Genomic DNA, 27500 nt, shown 5'->3' with positions numbered 1-27500 from the left:
GGGTTGAACAAGTCGAGAAGGCGGACACGATAATTAAGTCGTAGCGCCGTGATTAATCGACCCAGTCTTTTGAGTTTGACCCAGAGTCCCTTCCTATAGAGTTTTGCAAAAGGACGAGGAGCGTCGTCATGCTTTAAATAGTACGCCAATCAAATACGAAAAAAATAAAAAGAAAAAAAGAAGAAAAAAAACCAAGGAAAAAACTTAACTTTTCTCTCTTAAATAAAAGCAAAGAATATACAAAAGAAACTTATATATATTATATAAATAATAATAATGAGAAATATATATATTTATATATATATATATATATATACATACAAGAAAGAAATATATACGAAAGAATGTACAATATGTTCATATCCTTTGAATATAAATTTATTTTGTAAAAATATTATAAATAAACAATGAAAAGTAAAATATTAAAATAAATTAAAAAAAAAAATATATATATATATATATTTTAATCCTACGGAGTTCGTAGGATTAATCGACTATATATCGTAACATTTAATTAATATTCAATATTTAATTTTAATAACAAATGCAAATATCGATAATTATGAAACATTTTTTAATAATTATCGTAGGACAAAAAATATCATCACGATTACTTTAAAGAGTACGTCTATCAAAGACGAAAAAAAAAAAAAGAAGAAATTTCTCTTTCCTCTTATCGATAAATCAAAGAATAATAATAAAAGAAATATATGCAAATATTAATAATTATAAATATATATACAAGATAAACATATATTTGAAAATTTCAAATATTCCAGTAAAAGTATTATAAATAAAAATATTTGAATAAATTATAATAAAATATATATCCATAAGATTAATCGATTATAGTATAAAACTTATTTATATTTGATATTTAATTTTAATAATTAATTACTACAACATATTAATAATTATGAAAACCTTTTTTTTAATAAAAACGACGATTCCTTTAAAAAAATACATCAATCAAATGAAAAAAAAAAAAAAAAAAAAGAAATAATTCTCTTTTAAAACATAGAAATATTAATAATCATAAACATATATATATATGTATATATATAAGAAACGAATATATACGAAAGAATATAGAAAGAACATTCGAAAGCTTCGAATATCGAAAAGAAAAATATTATAAATATTGAAAAGTAAAATATTATGAATGAATAAAAAGAAATAAAAGATATATCTATATCTAATCAAATTTAATCGACTATACCGTAATACTGCTTTATATTCGATATTTAATTTTTACGATTAATGGAAATATTGATAAAATTGTGAAAACAATTTTTTTTTTTTTTCTTTCTTTTAAATATTTATCAAATTTATCATTCCTATTATATGAAACGAATTAGACTGATTTTTTTTATCATTGAAACGAATATAAAACAGATATAATCTTTATGATATTTTTATCTGAAATAATTTTATAAACGTCGTTAAATGATGTTATAAACTTTATAGAACCATTCGAAAGTATTCCATAACTGATCGTTAAATCTTGTACAATCTGTCGGTAGAAAATGCGAGAGGCATCGCATTAAACGCACCCGTTTGGAAACCTTGCCGGTCGGTTTATTTAATTAAAGTCGTCTCTCTAATTCTCCGTAAAAACGAGACCATCTGTCTCATGTCTTCGTATTAACGAAGAAACGAGAGCTCCGATTGCTCGAGCACCATTTTGTTAACATAGTGCTTGGATTGTGTCGAGATTCGCGCGAATCGAATCGACTTACAAAGAACGAGAGCATACTCGAGAACAGACACTCTTTCGTTTTCTTCGAAAAATCAATATCTTTACGGACAACAGTATTGAGTATTGTAAAGTGTTCTTTTCAATATATTCAAAATTGCACACATTGAATCTATCAATTAAAATTAATTTCATTTTAACGATAAGTCATTACTGTCCCTATTAATCATTTATTATTTGTCATTTATCATAAATTATATTGATTGATATAATATTAATAGAGATATAATATGTATAATTAATGATAAAGAATAAGCTGTACACGTATACACTGTAAGATATAAAATTTCTCATGTTCGAAATTATAAGATGGAAAAGCTCAATTATAATATCGTCATTAATATTAAATATCTAAACCTTTATTTCTTTTTTTTTTTTTTTTCTTAAAATATTAAAACAAAGTATAATGTACAATATTACAGCAAGTAATATTGTGCATTATATCTATTCTGTAGTAATCTGCAGTATCTAATCTAACCTAATCTTAAGATTTAGTTAAGCACTACAAGATTAAATATTTACGATGCATGATATTATCTTATAAAATCGAGAAATCGTTAAATATAACATTAATTTATTAACATTAAATTATTAATATCAAATATCTAAATTTCTAAATATTTAAATAGAATATAACATACGATATTACTGCAAATATATCTAATCTTAAGAATTAAATACACACACATACACACACACACACACACTAAGATTTAATATTTACGATACTTGAAATGATCCTATAAGATATAGAAATTAAAATATAATGGCACTGAACAGATATTATTTAATTATTTAATTAATCAAATATTACATATCTGAATTATTTTTTTTTTTTTCAAAATTTAAAATAAAATGTAACACACAATAATACTGTAAATGTACCTAATCATAAGAATAGGCTACGTAGATGCACATACACGTACACATTGCTAAATATTTACGATGCTTGAAATTGTCTTGATGTTAACAATTATCTATGCAGATATACAACACACACACACACACACACACACACACACATACAGTGCAAAATATTTACGACGCATTGTCTTGTGGAATCAAGAAGCTTTAATATAACATCTTTATTAATATTACATATATACATATATATATATATATATATGTATATATATATATGTATAAGATATATATATAAGATAATGTATAAGATATATATATATATATATATATATATATATATCTTTCTAAAAATATTAAAGCAGAATATAACGCACAGTATTACATCAAGTATATCTAATCAATCTAATCTGCAATATATATATATATATATATATATATATACAAAATGATAAAAATTATTTATCCAGATATAACAACATAGATACACAGACTAAGATATAATATTTACGATGCTTGAAGTTGTCCTATAAGATCTAAAAACTCGCAAATAAAATATCATTGATATTACTTGTTTACATCTTTATTTTACTCTCAAAATACTCAAATGGAACATAACACATAATATTACTGTAAATATATCTAATATTAACATTATGTGTGTGTTGCACACATATATAAAATATAATATTTACGAGATTTGAAATTATCTTGATATTAAAAATTTCCTTTTCAGACAAACACACACACAGACACACATACATATACCACATTGTAAAATATTTACGAGACATGAAATTGTCTTGTAGAATCAAGAAGCTCAAATATAACATCCTCATTAATATTAAATATTTAAATTCTTCTTTTTCTCTCAAAATATTATAAAATAGGATATAACACTAATTATTACTGCAAGTATATTTAAGTTACACACATACGCACATTCCTCATATATATTATGATTTAATATTTACGATGCTTTAAACCGTCTTATAAGATTTAGAAACTCAAATCTAACATCGTTGATATTACGTATTCAAATATGAATTTAATTCTCAAAAAATTAATATATAGTATAACACACAGTATTACTGTGAATATACCTAATGTATAATACTCACACACACACACATACACACACACACACACACACACACACACACACACACATACATACATGTTGTAAGATATAATATTTACGAGATTCGAAATTATCTTGACGTTAAAAATTTTCTGTTCAGATACTAACACACACACACACACACACACACATACACTGCAAAATATTTATGATGCATGAAATTGGCTTGTAGAATTAAGAAGCTCAAATATAACATCTTCATTAATATTACATATCTAAATCTTTTCTCTCTCTCTCTCTCTCTCTCTCTCTCTGTCTCTCTCTCTCGTTCTCTTTCTCTCTTTTTCTCTCTTGTCGCGTTTCAATTAATATTACGTAAATACTTTCTTCCTTTACGGTGTGTGTACAAAATAAACACAACATAAATACACGAACATACACACTCTCTCTCTCTCTCTCTCTCTCTCTCTCTCTCTCTCTCTCTTTCTCTCTTTCTTACACATATCATAAGATTTAATATTTACGATGCTCGGAATTGTCCTATGGGATCTAAACTCTCGGAAACGATCCAACGCGATATTTATCTTATAAAATCTGTCATACTCTTTATTATAACTACCGTAGAATACATAAACGCGCATTCGTTTCCACCAGTGATTTAATGAATTCGATAACTTAGGAATATGCTAATTTACGTGTTTCTTCTGGATCAGTGATGATCTCTCGCAAAAGATAACTCGAAATGAGTCATCGACCAAGACTGGTTTCTACCGTAATACCACACATCAAAGATAAAGAATCGTTCTGATGTCTAATAATTTGGACTTTAGCGAGGACTTTCGTGTTAACCGGATGGGTAATGGGAAGATGGGAAGAGGGAGAAGGACAGGGACGGGGGCAGGAGGATGCGAGGGCGTGAGAGGAGGAGAGTTGTGGATAGGATGGTAGGGAGGAGAAGGAGAAGAGGGAGTGAGGGGATCGTCTTGTCTCGACGATCGGAATCCAGAAGCGAAATTCCGCAAACAAGTTTACACATCTAGAGAGAGAGAGAGAGAGAGAGAGAGAGAGATCGGTTGACTTGTTAAAAAAAAAAGGAGAAAAAAAAGAAAAGAAAGAAAAATCCGATTCTCGGAGACCTAAGTTTCTCTTATCATCTTTTAACTTGTCTTTTTTTATTCTTGAACGAACATCGCTGATAAGTTAACTTTGATAAAATAGGAATATTTATAACGTGACGTAACTTGAATAAATATGAATTATGTTTAACATTAAGAGCCAACTGGTCTTGTAAAATTATGAAATCTATAAACGATAAATCTATTGCATTACCTCATTTCTATTTTTAATTATAATGCTATTAAACCGATGGATAAAATCTATGGATGAAAGTCGATCAGACTTATTGATGGATTGATTGATTTTGAGGTACAACGCTTTTACGATAAACTCGTCAACGCATGTTTACGTATTATATATATATATATATATATATATATATATATATATATATATATATATATGGGGAACAGGATAAAGAGAGAGATACATTTTAATTAATAGTAACAGCGAAGGCATAGCTAGAGATATGTGCGTTTTATATTAGTCGAATATAATAGGTTCGAGAAACGTTTATAGTGAGTTATTAATTATTTGGATGATTCAACGAATAACTGGAACCGGGTTTTATGCTCATCGATATGAGCATGCCGAAGCAAGAAAAAAGAGAGAGAGAGAGAGAGAGAGAGGGGGGGGCAGAGAGATGAAAAATAGGATTATATATAGAAGGATTTAGGATCAAAAACAAATGAATTCAATTTTGCATCACCGTGATAAAGACCATAAAAAGAAAAAAAGAAAAAAGAAAGAATAATAAAGAAAGGAAGAAAAAATAAAATCGTAAAAAATTAGTCATTTATCGACGAAATTGAAATTAACTTAATTCTAAATCTGAATGAACCTCATCACTTCATTCGTCGCACTTCGCGATAAGATTCTTTTTTCTTTTTTTCTTTTTTTTTTTTTTTTTTTTTTTTTTTTTTCTTTGATGAGCCTTAGATCAAGCTCGTCAGATTTTCGAGGGGAAAATAAATTTTGTTCACTTTTTGTTTTCTCTTTCAAGAAACAACGCGACAGGGTGACAAATCGTCTTAATACAGCCCTGACGATAAGGACACGCATAACGACATATGGGAGGTCCATGTTTCTATCGTAGTTCCCCCCACCTGCATCTAACCCTATCCAATGTAGGAGACTTTCGCTGATTGGTCATACCGCCATTTTTCCGTCTTTAATGATAATGCTATAATGATGATTACGCCGTTCACCGAGCTAGCTAGAAACATACATACATATATACATATATGCGTACATATATATATATATATACATATATACATATGTAAGTACTTACATATGTACTTACGTACTTACTTACGTGGCTAGGTTCGTTTTTTTCCTTTTACTCTCTTCGTCTAACTACTTAGAATCCTGTGTACTATGTAAGTATGTGCACATACTTATGTGTTAATACTATAACAAAAACTTATTCCTCTCTCTCTCTTTCTCTCTCTCTCTCTATATATATATATATATATATATATATATATATATATCTTTCTCTCTCTTGTATTCTCCCATGCGTAGAAAGCGCGTAGATCGATCCTGATCTCCTTGCCATCAAGGACGCTCTTGATGCACGTTTCCCGACTTTCAGGAAAACATCCATTCGTAAAGAATGTTTCTACGTAAGAAAGAAATACGTAGAAATAAGAAAATATTATTACTCGAAAAGGGTGGGGTGGGAGATTGGTGGGGGGTTGAGAATGACGTAGATATGGAAAAAAAACGCATAAGTTTTATCGAATAAATTCGATTAATTCTAGAATACGATCGCATACTTTTATTATCGATAATTATCACTAACGTCTATTAATTTTTAAATAATAAAACGAATGAAATTTTTATTAGAACTTATGTGTGATATTTAATTTTATAGATCTATCATAAATCTGAAGGATCGATCGATCGATCGATCGAATGTAATGTTTTTCATCGATAATTCTTTTAGATCGTTAATAATTTCAACGATAAACGAATTTCACTTAATCATGCAAAAGGTTAATGTATCAAATATTTATATACATATTCATTATTCTCGTTAATCGTAAATTAAATCTGAACACTCATTTAATTGTAAAACTTTGGCGATAAGGAATGTCACTATTACATACGAAATGTAAACAAGCGAAATATTTATACTCATTTTTCTCTGTTCTTCGTTAAACGTCTTACACCTGAACGTGCTTTTAATTGTAAAACTTTAGAGATAAGAAATGTCGCTTAATCATACGAAAAGTAAATGTGGAAAATATTTGACATACTTTCGTCGTTTAACGTTATACACCTAACGTACACGTTATACACTAAAGTACGTGCTATAAGTTTATGCAATAATATTTCCTATAAAAATTTAATAATTTAAAAAAAATTCTTTTAACTGTAAAACTTTTGCCATAAGGAACGTCAGTTAACCACATAAAAAAGTAAATCAGTAAAATATATTGTACACTTTCAGCGTTTATTTTAAATCACATAACCTTGTAATATTTCTAGGAAAAATTTAATAATTTCCATCGTCAAAATCGTTTTATTTATAAAATTTTGGACGTAAAAAAATATAACCTTAATCACGTGAAAGATAAAGATTGAAAATACTTTTGTACACTTTAGTCGTTCATTGCTCGAACATATTATACCTGAATACGCTATAAATTTATTGTAATATTTTTTGTAATATTTTTTGCTATTAAACTTCTTTTAATTCTAACCACATAAAAAATATCTCACTTAATCATACGAAAAGTAAATGTGGAAAATATTTGACATACTTTCGTCGTCCAACGTTAATCGTGATATATTTGAATGCACTATAAATTTATGCAGTAATATATCCTATAAAAATTTAATAATTTTATTATAATTCATTCAATTGTAAAATTTTAGCCATTAGAAGCGTCACTTAACGAAATAAAAAATAAATTTGTAAAATATTTAACAAACGTTAATCATTTTACATCTGAACACACTATAGCCCTGTAGTATTTCTTACGAAAAGGATTTTAATAATATTATTGAAATTTTTAATAATATTATTAGAATATTTTAATTGTAAAATTGTATCTATAAAAAATATCGCTTAATCTAATGAAAAATATTTTATATAAACTTTTTTTATCCAATCTTAGTCATCATTAATCTTAGTTTTACACCTGAACCAAGTTATAGCGTTAGTATATAATACAATAAAGTTTATAGTATTTACCATTTAACGAGGCACTGAAAAGCATTGTAAAATTAATATGGCTTTGCCAATTTGTTCGGTTGTTTTGGAAAAAAAAGAAAAAAAGAGAACGGATTAATCGTTCGGTAGCAAGTCGGGAAGAACAATAAGACGTTTGATGAACTTTGGAAAGTTCCATGACTTTTAATTTTAATCGTTAACGCGAGATCGTAAATACGAGAGATCTACGATCGTTCGTATAAAATCAGCTATCAAACATAAACGTCTCGACTCGGTACCGAATGACATTACAAGATTCCGCATCGTTCTCTCCATTCATTCATTCACCGACATAAACCACGTAAGTGTAGTTATTATGTGATATATAATGTTTATGTTCGTGTATATGTATGTGTATATGTGTATGTGTACGTGTATATATGTGTATATACGTGTGTTACTTACTGCATCTAATGGTACCTGCGGTTAATAGTTATTTACGATCTCTAACGGATCTAGAAACTACAGACAAAGGATTTACACGTAAATAGGAATATAGATGTATATATATTTTTTATAAGTATTATATAATATTAATGAATATATATATTTTTTTCTTTTATTTTTTTTTTTTTTTATTAAAAATTTATTATAATATATATATATATATATATAGATTATATATTTTTTTCTTCTATTTTTTTTTTATTAAAAATTTATTATAATATATATATATAAAATATTAAATATTAAATATATATATATATAAAAATATATTTTTTTTATAAATATTATATAATATTAATGAATATATATATTTTTTTTTTTTACAAACACACGCACACACACACACACATATATATATATATATATATATTATATATACAAAAAAGATAAATTTTATGAATTTTCTATTTTTTTTTCCAAAAAAAAAATTGTAATTTTCGAATGCATAAACATATTTGATTTTCGTCAGAAAACAACAAAAAAACGTTTCGAATGTCCTCTATTTAAATGGATCATCCTGTACACCGATTAGAGAGAGAGAGAGAGAGAAAGACATAGAGAGAGAGAGAAAGAAAGAGATAGAAAGAGAGAAAAACAGCTCTTATGATAAAGTGAGGATCCAGTCGTAGGGAATAAATATTATTTTATGGAGATTAACTTGAGGACAGGACAGTATGGAGTACCGATTGAAATTCGAAAAATAGAGAGATTAATGGACTGTATGGTGTTACAATAAATGGATGGGGAACGATCAACAGTGACGAACCCTGCGTGAAAACAATGGATGAGAGAAAAGATCGACTCGAACAAAGCATTCCAGGGCAGGCGTGTCCAAGTATAACAAAGGGAATTCCTTTAAAGTATTTATCAGTGAAATGTTTCAACAATATTACATATACTCACACACACACACATACACACACACACACAAATACACACACACACATGTATACACCCCCTCAGAGCATTTTTTCTATTTTATCGAATTTTTCAATACTCTTGTACAAAGGAGAAATCGTTTTTCATTAATCTTTTTAAAAACTTTCGTTTTAATCGAATAAATAACGCAAGTACATATCCGTAACAGTAATTATAGTAACGACTAAAGGTAATTAATAACAAAAAAAAAAAAAAAAAAAAAAAAAAAAAAGCAGAAGAAATCACGATGAAAAAAATAATTTAACTTAATCCTTATAATATCTGAAATACGTTTTCCAGATATAGTTTCTATAACAATAATGATATTTTCATTTTTTTTTCTTTCTTTTTATTTTCATAATTTTATAGTGTGCGGTTTTTATGTGAAAGAAAGAAAGAAAAAAAAATAATAATTATCTCCCGTTAATTAATACAAATATTTCATTGTATACCTTTTAAATCGTATTAAAGATAATTTAAATAAAAAAAAAAAAAAAAAAAAAAAAAAAAAGAAAAAAAAAAAAAAAAGAAAATAAATAAAAGACCGACTAATATTTAGTTATTAAATAATTTACTAAATTAATTACCAAAAACATTCTCATTAGAAAGATTCGATTTTCAATCCTGTTCGTCATATTATCATTTGAAATAATTTCATTTAAAATTCTCGAACTGAATGATATTAACAATATTAAATCGTCGACGTTACAAAGGTATTGACTCTTTTTTTTTTCTGAAGAAGAAGAAGAAGAAGAAGAAGAAAGGAGAGAAGAAAAAAAAGAAAAAAGGAAAAGAAAGGGGGAAAAAATTAAAAAGAAAAAAAAAAAGGAAAGAAAAAGGAAAGAAGTATTGTCAGTTCGGTGTAACTATTTCGTACGATGTAAATATCCAGACAACCGTAGAGGACGACAACGAAAAAGACAACGACAACGATGACAACGACGAGAATGATAACGACAACGACAACGATGACAACAACGAGAACGACAACATACATAAAAGCTATGTCTTCCTGGTCACCCAAGTCCATTGCGGTCATGCAGATGAATCCGCAAGGACGTCGACTGTCAGACGATTCTTACATGAAGACATATTACAGCAGCTGAACTGCGAACGCATTCTGCGACTTCTTCATCTTTGTTACTCCTTTTTCTTCTGATCCCTCTCTCTCTCTCTCTCTCTCTCTCTCTCTCTCTATCTATCTATTTATCTATCTATCTATCTATCTATCTCTATGTCCGTCTGTCTGTCTCTTTCTCTTTATCATTCTATCTCTCTGTCTGTCTCTATCTGTCTCTTTTTATCTGTCTACTTTGTAAACGGATAGATACTTAAACGCAATTATCCATTTAAATGTTAGATCACCGTCGACAATAACCAATGGGAACACGATCGATCGAGAAAACGTCATGGACTTGTGCACTTTAAGAAGAATCTCAACTATCCGTGGTATGTTAGTAAAGTAACTGAGAAAGGGAATTGATTCTTGAACTGAGAATGTTATATGTGTTCAATCGATTCTGATTAAACTTAAATCGAAATTACGAGATATTTCTTTTATTTTCGATTATTAGATAAAATCTTATTTATACAGGATTTATTATCATTTTTATTCGTCAAAATTCATCGATACTTATTAACGATTTAACGAAAAAGAAATTAAATAGATATGTCTATTGAAAATTGATATGGGACAATTATCAATGTAAACATAAAAACATTTATACGTATTACTATATATATATATATATATCAAAATTTATCGATATTTATTATCGATTTAACGAGCAATGTATATGTTGAGAATCGATATAGGATAATTATCAATGAATACATAAGTACACCTATATGTATGTCTATGTATATTTTATTCATACATACATATATATCAAAATTTATCGATATTTATTATCGATTTAACGAGCAATGTATATGTTGAGAATCGATATAAGATAATTATCAATGAAAACATAAGTACACCTATACGTATGTCTATGTATATTTTATTCATACATATATATATATATATATATATATATATATATATATATATATATATATATATCAAAATTTATCGATATTTATTATCGATTTAACAAAAAATATATATTTTGAGAATCGATATAAGATAATTATCAATGAAAACATAAGTACACCTATACGTATGTCTATGTATATTTTATTCATACATATATATATATATATCAAAATTTATCGATATTTATTATCGATTTAACAAAAAATATATATTTTGAGAATCGATATAAGATAATTATCAATGAATACATAAGTACACCTGTACGTATGTCTATGTATATTTTATTCATACATATATATATATATATATATATATATCAAAATTTATCGATATTTATTATCGATTTAACAAAAAATATATATTTTGAGAATCGATATAAGATAATTATCAATGAATACATAAGTACACCTGTACCTATGTCTATGTATATTTTATTCATACATATATATATATATATATAAAAATTTATCGATATTTATTATCGATTTAACGAGCAATGTATATGTTGAGAATCGATATAAGATAATTATCAATGAAAACATAGATACAACTTTAAGTATATTTTCTTCAAAATATATATCAAAATTTGTTCATACTTATTATCAATTTAATAAAGAATGCATATTTTTTAAGAAATCATTATTTATTAATGAAAACATAATTAAAATATAAAAATCTGTCAATACTTATTATCGATTTAACAAAGAATTTATATCTTGAAAATCAATATAAGACGATTGACAATGAAAACATAGATACATCTATACGTATGTCTATGTATATCTTATTCATACATACATATATATAAAAATTTATTGATATTTATTATCGATTTAACGAGGAATGTATATGTTGAGAATCGATATAGGATAATTATCAATGAATACATAAGTACACCTATATGTATGTCTATGTATATTTTATTCATACATACATATATATAAAAATTTATCGATATTTATTATCGATTTAACAAAGGATGCATATTTTTTATGAAACGATATAGGACAATTATTAATGAAAACATAAACACACCTATAACTGTATATATATTTTATTTATACATAAATATATATATATATATATATATATATTTATATAAAAATCTGTCAATACCTATTATCGATTTAACAAAGAATTTATATAATTTAAAAGAATTTATAACATAGATATATCTATACGTATATCTATGTATATTTTATTTATGCATATGTATCAAAATTTCACGATACTTATCGATTTACACAAAGAATATATATCTTGAGAATCAGTATAAGATAATTAAAAATGAAAATATAGATACAGCTATACTTGGGTCTGTATATATTTTATTTCCTTACATATATATATATATAATGTATGTATATTTCATTTCATATAGAAAATCATTCGAAGTATCGATGTGCGCGAATCTATTATCGATTGAAATAATTTATCTTTCGTCAATCGCCATTGTTTCTTCTTCACGCCACCTTCGATTCCCACTCGTTCAAGTATAATAACATTCGTACGTCGTTGAATATTTCCCTTCTCTCTTCCCTCCTCCACCCCCCCCCACTCCCCGCCACCCTGCCCTCCCACCTGTTTCTTACCTCTCACATTTTACATCATCCCATTAGAATCAGACATTAATTCAAATCATTAAAATCAAATTGGAATCCATAAACATTACTGGTAAAGAACGTAATTAACGTCTCTAAAATAACTATATACTTAATAACGTCTCTAAATAAACGTAATTAAAATCTCTAAAAACTTATTTACACGATTTTCTCGATATCAATTGATAGTAGAAAAAAAAAACAAAAAAAGAAGAAACAAAAAAATTGAGAAACATGAAAGAAAAAGATGAAAGAAAAAGAGCAATAAGGCGAAAAGTTTATTTAGATTGATTTGAAAAATACGCAGATGCACGGCCACGAACTATAGTGAAAACTCTTGGAAACTATGAAACATATATATATATATATATATATATATGTGTGTGTGTATATATCTTTTTCAAAGGACAAAAAAAAAAAGAAAAAATGAGGAAAAATATTCGTGTGTTCGAAAGTCACGGCATCGGTTGTCTCTTGTACGTCCGCCGCATGTGCGACCATTGACAAATGAGTTTAGAATTCTCGTACGACAAGCATGCGAGAACGCGCGCGCGTGAACGAATGCCCCGGAAAACATTCACATAAATCCTCACCGTTCCATCCATCACGCAGGATCGTACTTACGTACGTATGTTACGTACGTATGTATGCCCATATACATATACATATATATATGTATACATAATACTAACGTACGTGTTAGTGTAAGTCTCGAAGTGTAGGTATATCGCGTGAAAATCTCATTCGAGAAGTCGAAGCTCATACTGGCGCTTAACGTTTCGCATTAATTGAACGCAAATTTCTATCCTTCCACTTTTTCAATAATACTAATCACCTTTGTAACACTTACAACGTTAGAATGAACTTATATCTTTTCTTTTTCTTTTTCTTATTTTTTCTTTCTCTCTCTTTCTTTTTCCCTTTCTCTCTTTCTCTCTTTTTCTTTTCCAAGACATACGTATACATTATATATATATATATATATATATATATATATATATATATATATATATATATATATATATATTAATTTTTAAAGTTTAAATATTAAATGTATATATTAAATATTATATTTATATATTATATAAATATTAATTAATATATATATATACATATATATTGATTAACAATAAATTTTTAATTAAATAATAACTTTTCTAAACTGTTTAAAAATGATAAAATTTAATTTAAATAAAAATCTTTTTAAATTCTTTAATAATAGCAAATTTTAATTTAAATAAAATCTGTCAATAAATCTCTTAAGTAAAGTCTTAAAAAATAATAAATTTTTATTCTGATTAATATTTATTATTTATATATATATATATATATATATATATATATATAATTATAATATTATAATATTATTATATATATATGTATATATACGTAACAAATTTTATGAGAAATTATTTTTTCGCAATTGTGTGCGAATGCAAGATTTAAACGTAAATAATTTCTAATTAAATCATAATAATAAATTATATAACAATATTTATCTATAAAATAATTAACATATGTATATAATATTACTAATATACATATAACTATATACATATAACAAACTATTGAATTGTAATGAAAAATAAAAAGAAAAAAAAATTTATATAAAAAAAAAGAATCAAGGAGTTGCACTATGGCACAGATAAAAAAATCAAACATAACAACAAGAGATTCCGTTCGACTAGGAAAGTTCAATGAAAAAAAAAAAAAAAAGAAAAAATTTAAAAAAAAAAAGAAAAGACAAAAAACCACACTCATCTAACCAGTTCAAAATGATAATAATACTCGTATTTAGATTCGAGAAGCGTGCAAGCACCGCTAAGAAAATATCTACCGTTTCCCCATTGTGTGTCATTTACGTCTTCAACTTTATGTCCCTTTCCTTTGTACATTATTGCGCTATTATCGCAACGTTCCTGGCTGTTTTATTGAATACATAAATAAATGAAGAAATTGCAGGTAGTATTGAATCGTGACAGGGCAAGTATTATGCCTCCATCTCTGTTCACCGCAACTTTTCTTTACATCCTCCTCCTCCTCCTCCTCCTCCTCATCTTCTTCCTCACTCACCCTCTTCACGTTCCCTCACCCATACTGGCATTCACCGATCTCCTATAACTCCGTTCTACCCCGCCATTCCGTATTTCCATTATTTTCTTGTTCTCTGAACATTCGTACAGTCCTATAACGTTCTTCCTCTCTTCCACCATTTGGCTCTTTCTACTCTTAGCACATGCTCCTGTGCTATGGCGTTTACGAGTCCACTTGCTCTTGGTATAATGTTATAATCAGACCGTTTTACTACCCACGCTTCTCTACGTGCCGCTGAATAAACGCTCGACAAACGTTCCGCGTATCGTCGTCGAGATCTTGGATTCCCAGGACGGTACTTCTCTTGGATTTAACAAGAGTAACGATATGATAGAAGTGCGATAGAAGTCTATTCGATTGAACTTTAAGCCATCGAGTAAGTTTACGACTGACAGTAACGTTCTTATTACCATTTATATATATATATATATATATATATATATATATAAATATGTATGAATTTATATTTAATAAATGCATCAACTCTATTAGTAAACTGATAATGATATTCTTATTACCATTTATATATATATATATATATTAGGGGGACCAGAAAATAATGTCGTTTCTGCGCATGTCGATATTTGATTGTTAAAAATTGTTAAAAATTTATTCGTTTGAATTTAATTTAAGAAAGCGACATTACTTTCCATCCCCCTAATATATATTTATATATATATATATACATATAATAATTATAATATATGCATTATATATATTAAATATATATATATACATTTTTTATTTATAAATTTACATATATATAATTAATAGGTATATAAAATATCTATAAAATAAATATTATATTATATAATGTATATATATATATATCACTTCTATTTATTAATTAAATATTTTTATTAATTAATGATGAATATTTTGTAAAATATATGGTCAATATATAAAAATATTTTGATCACTAATAAATAATTAAATCTCACTGTTGCAATAATATTGCGTCAATTACACATATTACATATTGATACTCTATTATCAATATTAATAATTGAATTAAAATATTAATTAAATGTTTATAAAATACTGACCGAATAAATAATAGCTTATTTATATTATGAACGTTTGAACTTTCTCTCTCTCTCTCTCTCTCTCTCTCTCTCTCTCTCTATCTCTTTATTTCCCTCTCTCTCTCTCCTTCTATAAATATTAATATAGGATTCATAATATGATCGATTAACATTCATTATTTTTTTTATCTTCAGGATTGTATACATTAGAAGATCAACTTCACGATCACGAGATCGTGATACCACGTAAGGTTAGCCATAAAGGCGAGTTAATCTCGCATAACGTGAGTCATCATCACGACGAGGATGGAACTGAGGTACATTATCGGTTGTCAATAGCCGGCAAAGAGTATCATATCGAATTGACAGCTGCCAAAGACTTCATCGGGCCGAGCATGATAGTTGAAAGGCATAAACGTGATTTCCACGTACGTACGCCGCCAAAAAATCGTTCAAGCAAATGCCATTATCGTGGATTCATTCGTGATCATCCAAACTCTCGAGTTGCTTTATCAGCCTGCGACGGTCTGGTAAGTTTCCTTCTTTTCTTTTTTATCTTCTTCTTTTTCCTTTTATTTTTTATTTATTTATTTTTGTTCTTTTCATTGAACTTTATTAACCCACTCGTGAATAACTTGAATTATACATTCTATAAATAGATAAATAGATATATAGATAAATAGATAGATATTATTTTATATCCAATTTTATTCTCCAACATGACGTTCAATTTAAGATGATAGATAAAATATATTATTAATCTTTTATCCTCAACAAATTCGAAAAGTATTTGTTGAAAAAAATTTATCACCATTTATTTACAAACTACGAAAATTAATTAGGTATAAGAATAAATAATAATTATTAACATTCAACGTTCATTTAATTATTTAATATAATTATATATTATTAATTTCATTATAAAATTATATATACACACATAAAAAATTTTTATAATTGAATAATATTATTGCATGTATAATTCTATATACTACGTATAGGTACTTACTTATGTTTCTGGCGTTCAAAAAATTGACATTTTTTGGGAATTTATTTTTTTTCTTTTTGCCCTTACTTTTTTTTATTTCGAACGCGAACAAATTCAATTTGTTTGCGTTCTAATGATTCTAAGTTGTTACTTGACGTTTTATTTGTATAACAAAAAAAGAAAAAAAAAAAAAAAAAAAAAAGAAAAATATTTTTCGTCTCCATGGATATTGATGGTACACATAAGCTCTGTCGTAATTTGCAACAATGTCGGACTCCGTACGAAAATTCGGGCAGCCATTAGCAGTCATCCTACAGAAAGACAATATTATTAAAATTTCAATATTGTCTTGCTAAACAATGTCAGAGCTAATAGTGGCGTCAATTGATATTTTCGAACTCGTGAAAAATAAAAAAAAAAAATTAGACCATTATAAGAGAAAAAAGAAAAAATAATAATAATAATAATAATAATAAAGAAAAACGTTAAGTTTTTGAGAAAAGTTGTCGAACTTTCGTCTGCTATTGTCAATGTTCATTAAAGTGTTTAGATATGTGACTGGATTAGTCACTGACCGCCATGAAAATCTTGCGTAGCAACTGAATTATTAACTATCGGCGAACTGAACTGTGGTCACGACGCATTAACCATAATCAGGGTCATATATCTCCTCGTTTATATTCTTTGCGTACCGATCGAACATGAAGTTTCAGACATTAAAAGAGAGAAGGGAAGAGAAAGAGAGAGAGAGAAAGAGAGAAAAAGAGAGAGAGAGAGAGAAAGAGAAAGAGAGAGAGAAACCAAAAGAAATTCTCCGCTCTGAATGGCTTGAAATTCACGAGCACCAAGACAGCGGTGTGTGTTACGCAAAATGGTGCTACTTATTCAACAAGCAAATAACTCATGACAGTTTTCGTACGCAACAAGCTTACGGATCCGGCTAAACAAGAAACTAAAAGAAAGGTGAGATGCAAAAAGTGAGAGAGAGAGAGAGAGAGAGAGAGGGAAAGAAAGAGGGAGAGAGAGAGAGAGAGGTGGAGATTATTTGATTTTCAAATAATTATATTTCAAACGTAAATTAAGAAAAATAATAATGCCGAGTATTAGAGATATAGAAGACAAAAGCGAAAAAAAATAAAATAAAAGACAAAAGATCTAATGAAAAAAACAAAAAAAGAAAAAGAAGAAAAGAAACAGGGGGAAAAAAAGAACAAAAAAGCTTAAATTGGATACGAGAATAGACATAACGAACTGCGATCTGGCCTACTGTGTTGTAGTTATGGCTGTCAACTTTAAATGAGATCAGCAAAATTATCTTGACTTTCTAAGAATATTTATACACGTTTTATTATCGTTTTATTCATATATATATATATATATATATATATATATATATATATATATATATGTATGTATGTATGTATGTATGTATATATACGTATATATGTTATATTCGCCACGTTACAATCATATTTTGCGATCGTTATAGAACGGACATTTTCATTACGAATGGAACATGATAAAGTCGAGATATTTATTGCTATAAATTACAATGAGAGATAATCTTGATTAAAAGATAAAAGAATTATTTTATTAAATAAACGTTTCGTATAATGATATCTTTAAAGGTGACATCCAATTTAGATTTGAATTTATATTCAATGTTCTTCGGTTTTTACTCATTTTTATTCATTAGTGTTGTTTTTTAATTTTTATTCGATGTGATACCTTTTTTTTATTTTTTTTTTTTTTTTTTTTTTTTTTTATTTATTTATTTATTTTTACTCAATATCGTTCATTTCTGAAATTTTTTTTCAATATCGTTAATTTGAAAAATTTTTGTTCTATATTTTAAAAATTCTTATTTGATATTATTCATTTTTAAAATTGTTATTCAATATTGTCGATTTTTTTAAATTGTCACTCAATATTGTAAATTTTTTAAATTGTTATTTAATATCGTTTATTTTTTAAATCGTTATACGATATTGTTCATTTAAAAAATTTTCTTTCAATATCGTTCATTTCTCAAATTTGTATTGGACATTGTTCATTTTTAAACTTGTTACTAAATATTGATTATTTAAAAGCTCTATTCGGTATTGTTCATTTAAAAAACTTTTATTCAATATTCCTCACTTTTGTTTTAATTTTTATACAATATCGTTCATTTTTAAAATGTTCGATCAATATTTGTCATTTTTTAAATTTTTGTTCAACGTTGTTCATTTTCAAAATTATTACCCAATACTTTTTCATAGATATAACAAATCATTGTCCCATGGAGCTGCTGCATATGACAAAAAATGGTAACGTTGTATTAACACGTATCAAACAAATGATTTAATCGATCGAAAATTCATAAAAAATGTATTCAAAAATTAAAACTATTACGTACAGCATGAGAGATATGAATCACCGCAAAGTAGCTTCTATCGATCCTTCTCCAACGCACTTTTTATGCGGAAACGGAAAACGCGACCATCCATCAGAAAGCTATTCTCTTCCTCATTCAGAAGCTGCCAGGCATCGCGTTGAAATTTATGAATTTTTACCGTACCATTCTAAAAAAAATAAAAAAAAAAACAAAAAAAAAAAAAGAAAAAACAGGATGAGGAAAGAGAGAGAGAGAATGAGAAAAAATTTATCTAACTAGAAACAACATCAAAATTTCAGAGAGAGATAGATAGATAGATAGAGAGAGAAAAAAAGAGAAAGAGAGAGAGAGAGAGAGACAGAGAGAGAGAGAGAGAGAGAGAGAAAATATTTATATTTATGCTCATGATAAAGTTGCCTGTGGTGAAGTATAAAACTGTAAGAATAGATCACGAATATATATATATATATATATATATATATATATATAAACTTTTGCAAAATAAAGTATGAACGTTTATGGTAGGAAGAATGAGAAGTAAATAAAAAGTAAAATAAAAAGTATTTAAGCGACTTAAGAAACGAGAAAGGAGTAGAGATAAAAAGGAGACAGTCTGAACGGAACTAAAACTGATGGAAAATTTTCATTCATGAATTAAATAAAAAAGAAAGAAAAAAAGAAAAAAAAAAGAAAAAGAAAAATATATATATATATATATATATAGATAAATAAACAGATGTTATAGTTGATATTGTATACGAATGATAAGATGTGAGTAAATCGAAAAAGAAAAAAGCAAGAAAAAAAAAAGAAAAAACTATAAATTCTTCAACGTGAATATTACAAAAATATAGAATAAAAATTGAATGATTAAATAAATAAGTAAAGTGAAGCAAAGTAAGTAACTGTGCGAATTTAAAATGTGCCAAAAGAGAAAGAAGAAAGAAAAAAAAAAAAAAAGAAAAAGAAAATATAAAACAAATTTTAGCGGAGCGAGAGGACGAAATGTGAAGGAGGAAAAAAAGGAAAAAATGAAAAACAAAAAAACAATAAATAAATAATAACGATAATAATAAAAAAAAAAAAAGGAAATGAAGAGAAGAAAAGTAAGTACTAAGAGTAATAAGAGACGAGTGATAAGATAATGAGAGAAAGAGATAGAGAGAAAAATAGAGAAAGACAGAGGATGATGAAACGAAGAAAGAGAGAAAGAGAGAGAGAAGAAAGAGAGAGAGAGAGAGAGAGAGAGAGAGAGAGAGCGAATGGTAAAACGAAAAAAGAGAGAGAAAAAGAGATAGAGATAGAGAATGATAAAACGAAGAGGAGAGACAGAGAGAGAGAGAGAAAAAGAGAGAGAGAGAGAGAGAGAGAAAAGATGATAAAATAGAGAAGAGAAATAGTCAAGGATGAACAATGGATAGATGAGCGCTAAGAGTAACGAGGCGAAGATCGCGGAGGAGTTCAGTCGTTGTAAGAAGAAGAAGAAGAAGAAGGAGGAGGTGGAGAAGGTGGAGCCTCGGAGCATGCATCAATTCAATTTGCTCCCAGCTTCCAGATAATGATTTAATTTGCCGCGGCTTGGCAGATTTATGACGGCACACCTAGTCGCCTCCTCGTCGTCGTCGTCGTCGTCGTCGTCGACGTTGTCGTTGTTGTTGTTGTTGTTGTTATTGTTGTATTGCGTTATATTGTGTTGTGTTATACTGTGCTGTATATTAGTAACTTCGTCTTATGTTACAGGAAATATAAACACATAGACATATACGTACGTATATAAATGTAAGTAAGTAAGTGTCTTTAGTACTTGTCCTTATCGTTTGTTCAGAACCCTTTTCTTCGGTACTCCCTTACTACGAACTTTTCTATATTTATTTGATTATAGGTATTGATATATATATATATATATATATATATATATATTTATTTATCTATTTATTTATTTATTTATATTACATGTATATATTATGTAGTTATAATATATGGTATAATATATATAATTATATATATTATACATATAGATATATAATTTATATAATGTATTTACATTTTATATGAATTTAAATTCTTTCTATATATTTATAAATGGTATCTATTTGTTTGTACTTTAAGCCATCCAATAATTCTTATTATCATTTATACATACATACGTATATATATATATATATATATATATATATATATATAATTATATATATGTATAATATGTATATATTTATATATATATATATATATAATTTAATTATATAATTAATTATATGATAAAATATATAATAAAATTATATATATATAATTTTATTATATAATTTAATAATATAATTTTTATATTTATAAATTTACATATATACAATTTTAATTATATATAAATATAATTGTATTTATATCTATATTATAACTACTTTGCTTTTAATATATTCATATTTATAAGTACTTTAATTTATAAGTACTTATAAATAATTTAATTTATAAGTACTTTGTTTATAAGTACTTTAATTCATATATACAATTTACATATATACAATTAATAATTATATATAAATATAATTGTATTTATATTTATATTATAATTACTTTGCTTTTAATATATTCATATTTATAAATACTTTAATTTATAAGTACTTTATTTATAAGTACTTTAATTCTAGAAAAAAATATCGAACATTTTCATTTCTATAAAAGGTCATATATTCTCATCCAATAGATAAAATAATTACTAAATTATCGACAAATTATATCATTGATTAATCGATCTCAAAAATCAAATAAGATCTAATTATTATAAAGATCTATATATTATTATAAAGTTCCACGATATAATGACATGAATGTTATCGTGTAATCAGACTATCATTTGTTATTTGTCTTTACGATAATAGAATTATTCGATCGAGTAGAATATTCTAATGTTTATTAACTATTTCATTAATATATACGTATATCTGCATATCGAAAAATATCTATATTATGCTAAAGGTCCACTTATTATAAATATAACCTTTCGTACTTTGTATCAGTCATTGCATATTACATCTTTTTAAATTCGTTTCCATAGGGAAAAGAAAAAAGAGAAAGAAAAGAAAAGAAAAAAAAAAGGCAGAATTTAAATCTACGGAAACGGTTACTTACTTTTGCACGGTAGATAGGTCGATCGCTCATCGAACTGCAAATATTAAAATGTGAATAACGAGATTTGTGATTCATTAAAGGTCGAAAGGCGAACGTTAATTAAAGTCAAACGAGGAATAAGGAGATCAAAAAGGGACAACGAAGAAGACGAGAGAGAGAGAGAGAGAGAGAGAGAGAGAGAGAGAGAGATAGACGTTTATAGATACTAGAAAGGATAAAAGGAAAATGAGAATATTAAAGAGTTCGTATAATTAGTTGCTGATTGCAGGCAGCCTCGTAAAAATACGAGAGTACTTACCGATCAGGGATGTAATTAAAATGAACAATGGCGAATCAGTAGATAAAGAGAAAAAAAGAGATTATGAAAGAGTGATAGAGAGAAAGAAGGAATGAAGAATAATGTTATCTTTTAAATCGTCGAGAAAATATTTCTTTGTATTAAATATCTCCTATTTCTCGAACGTATCGATTTATAATCTTCGACGACTTTTTTTTTTTTTTTCTTTTTTTTTTTTTCAACGACAAGTTAAAAGGAAGGACCAGTCACGTTTACTTTCTTCAAAGAAATAAGATTAATAAATGAATCGTAGGAAGCGGAGAGGGTTTGGAATGAGGAGGGAGGGGCTTTGGCTATGGTGGGTGTAAGATGTTTAAAAAAAAAAAAAAAAAAATCATAAAGTAGTGGGGAAATGATTTCGTTTAATGTTTATTATTTCGTACAAGACGAAAGCACGCTCGTCGAAAGAATATAGTTTGACCTTTATCAAATGTTTAAAAGTAAAGTATGCGGAACGTGATGTGCTATCGCGAGATGAAAAATTGTTTCGTTGAAAATGTTTTGAAGGGCTTACATCGTAATTTAACGATATCATTCTAAAAATGATACGTATACCTGTCGTTTATAATACGCTTTCAATCGGTCTTTCATGTATTTTATTTACGGTTTAAATATAAGATGAACAAATCCAGAACAGAATCCATATTGATCCGTATTCTTTTATTTATAAAAGCTATATTTTGTGATTGATGATAAATTTTTTTTCACTTCATATAGAATTTACAAAAAGAAATTTTGTTGCATAAGATAGAATTAAAAAAAAAAAAAGAAGAGGGGGAAAAAAATTAAGTGAGATTTTTTTTTTATTAATTCTTCATCTTTACCTTATAAAGCGCTCTGAAACTTTGTTCAGTATAATAAAGAAAAATTATTCAATTAACAAATTTATCAAATTATAAAAATATTTCTTTGAATAATTCTATTTTGTGTATGTGTGTGAATGTGTGTGTGTGTGTATGTGTATACACACAGATTGATTTTACATTAAAGCCTAATAGAATATCTTGTTTATTAGCAGCAATGGAAAAAAAAAAAATATATATATATATATATGTTAAAAAAAAATTTACTATTTCGTATCGAATATTTTTAAATTATAGATATAATTTGCAGACAGATTCTTATTTCTAAAAAAAAAAAGGGACATTTTAAAAATTTTTACTTCTTTTTTATGATACTTTTTAAAGATACTTTAATAAATATTCTAATTAGTTATTTTTTAAAAAATATATATATATATTAAACGAGTACAGGCCTAAAGTTAATAATAAATGAAATTTTAATGAAAGAAATAATAAATGAAATATTAAATATGTCTGATGTATATTATACAAACACAGAATGAACTTTTCCTTTTAATGAATATTTCAACTGTAAGCTCATTCTAGAAAGATATTTACTATTTCAAATTTCTTCATTAAGACGATACTTTTACAAATTTTCCTTCTTCATTTTGATTATTTCTGATTATTTATTTTCTCTATGAATTTAATCAAATGTTTCTGCATGTTAATTGCAGATTAAGGGATTAGTCGAATATCTCGTTTGTTAGCTGCTATAAAAAATATATATATATATATATATTGTAAATTATATATGAAGAGTACAAAATATAATATACAGGATACATTGGCAATTTAAAGATTTTTAATTTTTCTTACAGAAACATTATATTTTCTTTTCTTTTAATTAATTATAAATATTTTAATGAATAATCTTTAAAAACTGAATAAATCAATATTAATCTATAAAGAGATAATGATTAATCTGTGAAATATATTATGTAGACAGGAACGTGAAGAATAATTTTATTAAAATTTAATGGTAATAATTTTACTAAAACTAAAACTTAGAAGAATTAAAAATAGAAATTATAAATGAAGTTAATCAAATAACACCTGAAATATTACAAAATATACAAAGAAGTATAATTACTAAACGTCAATTGTGCATTCAATAAAGTAGTAAATATTTATGATATATTCATAAATGTTTACTATAAATATATAATATAATATAACATAAAGTATTAACTTTAAGCCTGTACTCGTTTAATATATATATTTTTTTAAAGATACTTCATTAAAGTATCTATTAAAGTATCTTAAAAAAGTATTATAAAAAAGAAATAAAAATTAAAAAAATTATTATAAAATATCTAATTAATTCAATTGGATCGAAAATGGAATGATTTATTTTATACAATATTTGATATATAAAATCATGAAATATTTTTTAATATTTGTTTTTTTTTTCCTATTGCTTTTAACGTAACGTAATATTTAACTGAACCATGATTTTTAATTACTATCTTGTATATATAAAATAATTGTAAAAAGTACGATTGATAAAACGATATTGTTTAGAATTCGTATTTACGAGACAAGTAAACGATACATAATCATTTTGAATGACATTTTTTAAATATTTAATATATAGAATCATGAAACTTTTCTTCGTTTACTATTTTTTTGTTATTCCTAACAAACGAGACATTCAACTGGCTCTTGATTTATAATCAGTCTGTTGTATACGTAGAATAATCATGAACATTAAGAATGGAAATTACGAATATTTATTTACGAAGAAAATAAACAAAGTATAATCATTTTAAATGGTATCTTAAAATATTTGACGTATAGAATCACGAGACTTTTCTTAATATATTTTTTTTTTTGTTATTTCTAACAAACGAGATATTCAAATGATTCTTGATTTATAATCACTGTCATATATATATATATATATATAAAATAATCATGGACAGTGGGAGTGGAAATTACGAATTCTTATTTACGAAGGAAATAAACGAAGTATAATCATTTTAAATGGTAGCTTTCGAAATGGTATACGAATAGTATGATTTCGCGTATAAGTCTTCGTAGGAATATCCATCTATGTAGGTGTATATATATATATATATATATATATATACATAGGTACCTATATACATATGTATACGCCTACGTGCAAACACGTCGTCATGTCGTTTATGTATTTGTAAACAGGAGCAAAAGCCGAGTGTAATTGGCAGCAATACGTAATGTTCGATAATTTCAAGCGTACAACGTTAACAGCGATATCCCGTGGGTTAATCTCGTCCGTGGTACCACTAATTTCTCATGGCACCTAACACTGAGATAGAATTGAATCTAATGATGATTATACCCTTTTCGTACTGTCTATATTCAATAATAATTACATCGGATTAATGTCTCTAGAGAATATGGAAGATATCATTTTCGTATTTCTAATTAGAAAAAAAAAAAGAAAAAAAGAAGAAGAAAGAATCAATTTCTTTCATTTGCGCTCGTAGATCTTCTTTTTTCTTTTGATTTTTCTTTTTTTTTCTGTCAACAAAAAATATCCATAAAATACACCGATAACATAGAACAGTTAAATTAATCACTAGATCAATATCTCGTTCAATAATACAAAATGATCTATGAGTATTTACATATATATACATATATATATATATATACGTCACGTTTAACAAATTAACGAAAACGTTAATAAATTGTCTAGAAACGTGGGCGCGCACTCGCTTTCATTTTAACTTATTATTTTTATTTTCCAATCGTAAATTAAATCGCATATACCTACGTATATTTGATTTTAGAAAGGGGATAAAAATCGAATTTAAAGAAGAAAAAAAAAAAAAAAAGAAAAAAACAAAGAAAGAAGGAGAAACAATGAAAAATAAAAAATAAAAAACAACAATATCGTATCAATTTTCAATCGACGCGATACAATCGATCGAACGTAGCAATAAAATTGAAATTTTTTTTTTCGTTAACTCTCAGGTCTCACGTCTAAGATATTATCTACCACGAAATATCACGAGAAGACACGGGTAAATCCTTCACCCTTAACCCCTCCTCGACCCTAGATCCCTCATTCCACACAATCACTCGTATCGCTTCAACGATAAAGATGTCTACGAAAGAACGGCCATTATCTATTTATTTTCACATGGAGGACATTTTAAACTTGCAGTGCAACGTATCGGTGGCTCCTCTTCTTGCCCGGCTGTGAGAGAGAATCTTATCAAGAAAAAGACAGTAGTCCGTGTCTCTCTCTCTCTCTCTCTCTCTCTCTCTCTCTTTTTCTATCTGTCTTAGTCACTAATACATACACACAAATACATAGACGTATTCTCGCCTAAGAAGATAAACACGGACTCCCGTATTACGTAAATAAACAGATGCGCGATTTTATCTAGCACCATATTTTAAGCGGTACCTTTTTAACCCTTATCTCGAAACGCACGCAAAAGAAAATAGCGACAGGACAGAAGGACTTTCTCAGTGGATGAACGCCCTCGGAATATCGTCTCTCCATGCTCCAGTATGAGAAGTAAGAGAGAGAGAGAGAAGGAGATATTTATTAAATTTCCAGGAACGATAAACTTTTACTCACTTTAGTTACAACAGAAGCCCGCAAAGTGTTACATGCTTCTCCTATGTTCTTTTTCTTCTCTTCCTATCGAATATTTCGTTCCACATTTTCTTC

At 26.7% G+C, this 27500-nt stretch overlaps 1 protein-coding gene across 5 annotated transcripts in view; it reads left to right on the top strand.

Moving 5' to 3' along the window:
* Positions 1-27500, top strand: part of LOC118447243 (A disintegrin and metalloproteinase with thrombospondin motifs 7) — a 90646-nt gene that overhangs the window by 39235 nt on the left and 23911 nt on the right. For 4 of the 5 annotated variants that reach the window (XM_035878980.2, XM_085662969.1, XM_035878979.2 and 1 more), the window contains exon 3: positions 16356-16690. In XM_035878980.2, the coding sequence (XP_035734873.2) occupies positions 16356-16690 (335 nt within the window). Of the gene's footprint in view, positions 1-10292; positions 10852-16355; positions 16691-27500 lie in introns of those variants that run through there. The other variant, XM_035878983.2, reaches the window with a different exon arrangement.

This window comes from Vespa mandarinia, chromosome 20 (genome assembly GCF_050613455.1).
Source record: "Vespa mandarinia isolate Hongniang chromosome 20, ASM5061345v1, whole genome shotgun sequence".
Lineage (NCBI taxonomy): Eukaryota > Metazoa > Arthropoda > Insecta > Hymenoptera > Vespidae > Vespa > Vespa mandarinia.
Note: the sequence above shows the minus strand (reverse complement) of the source record. Positions and strands in the feature narration are given on the sequence as shown.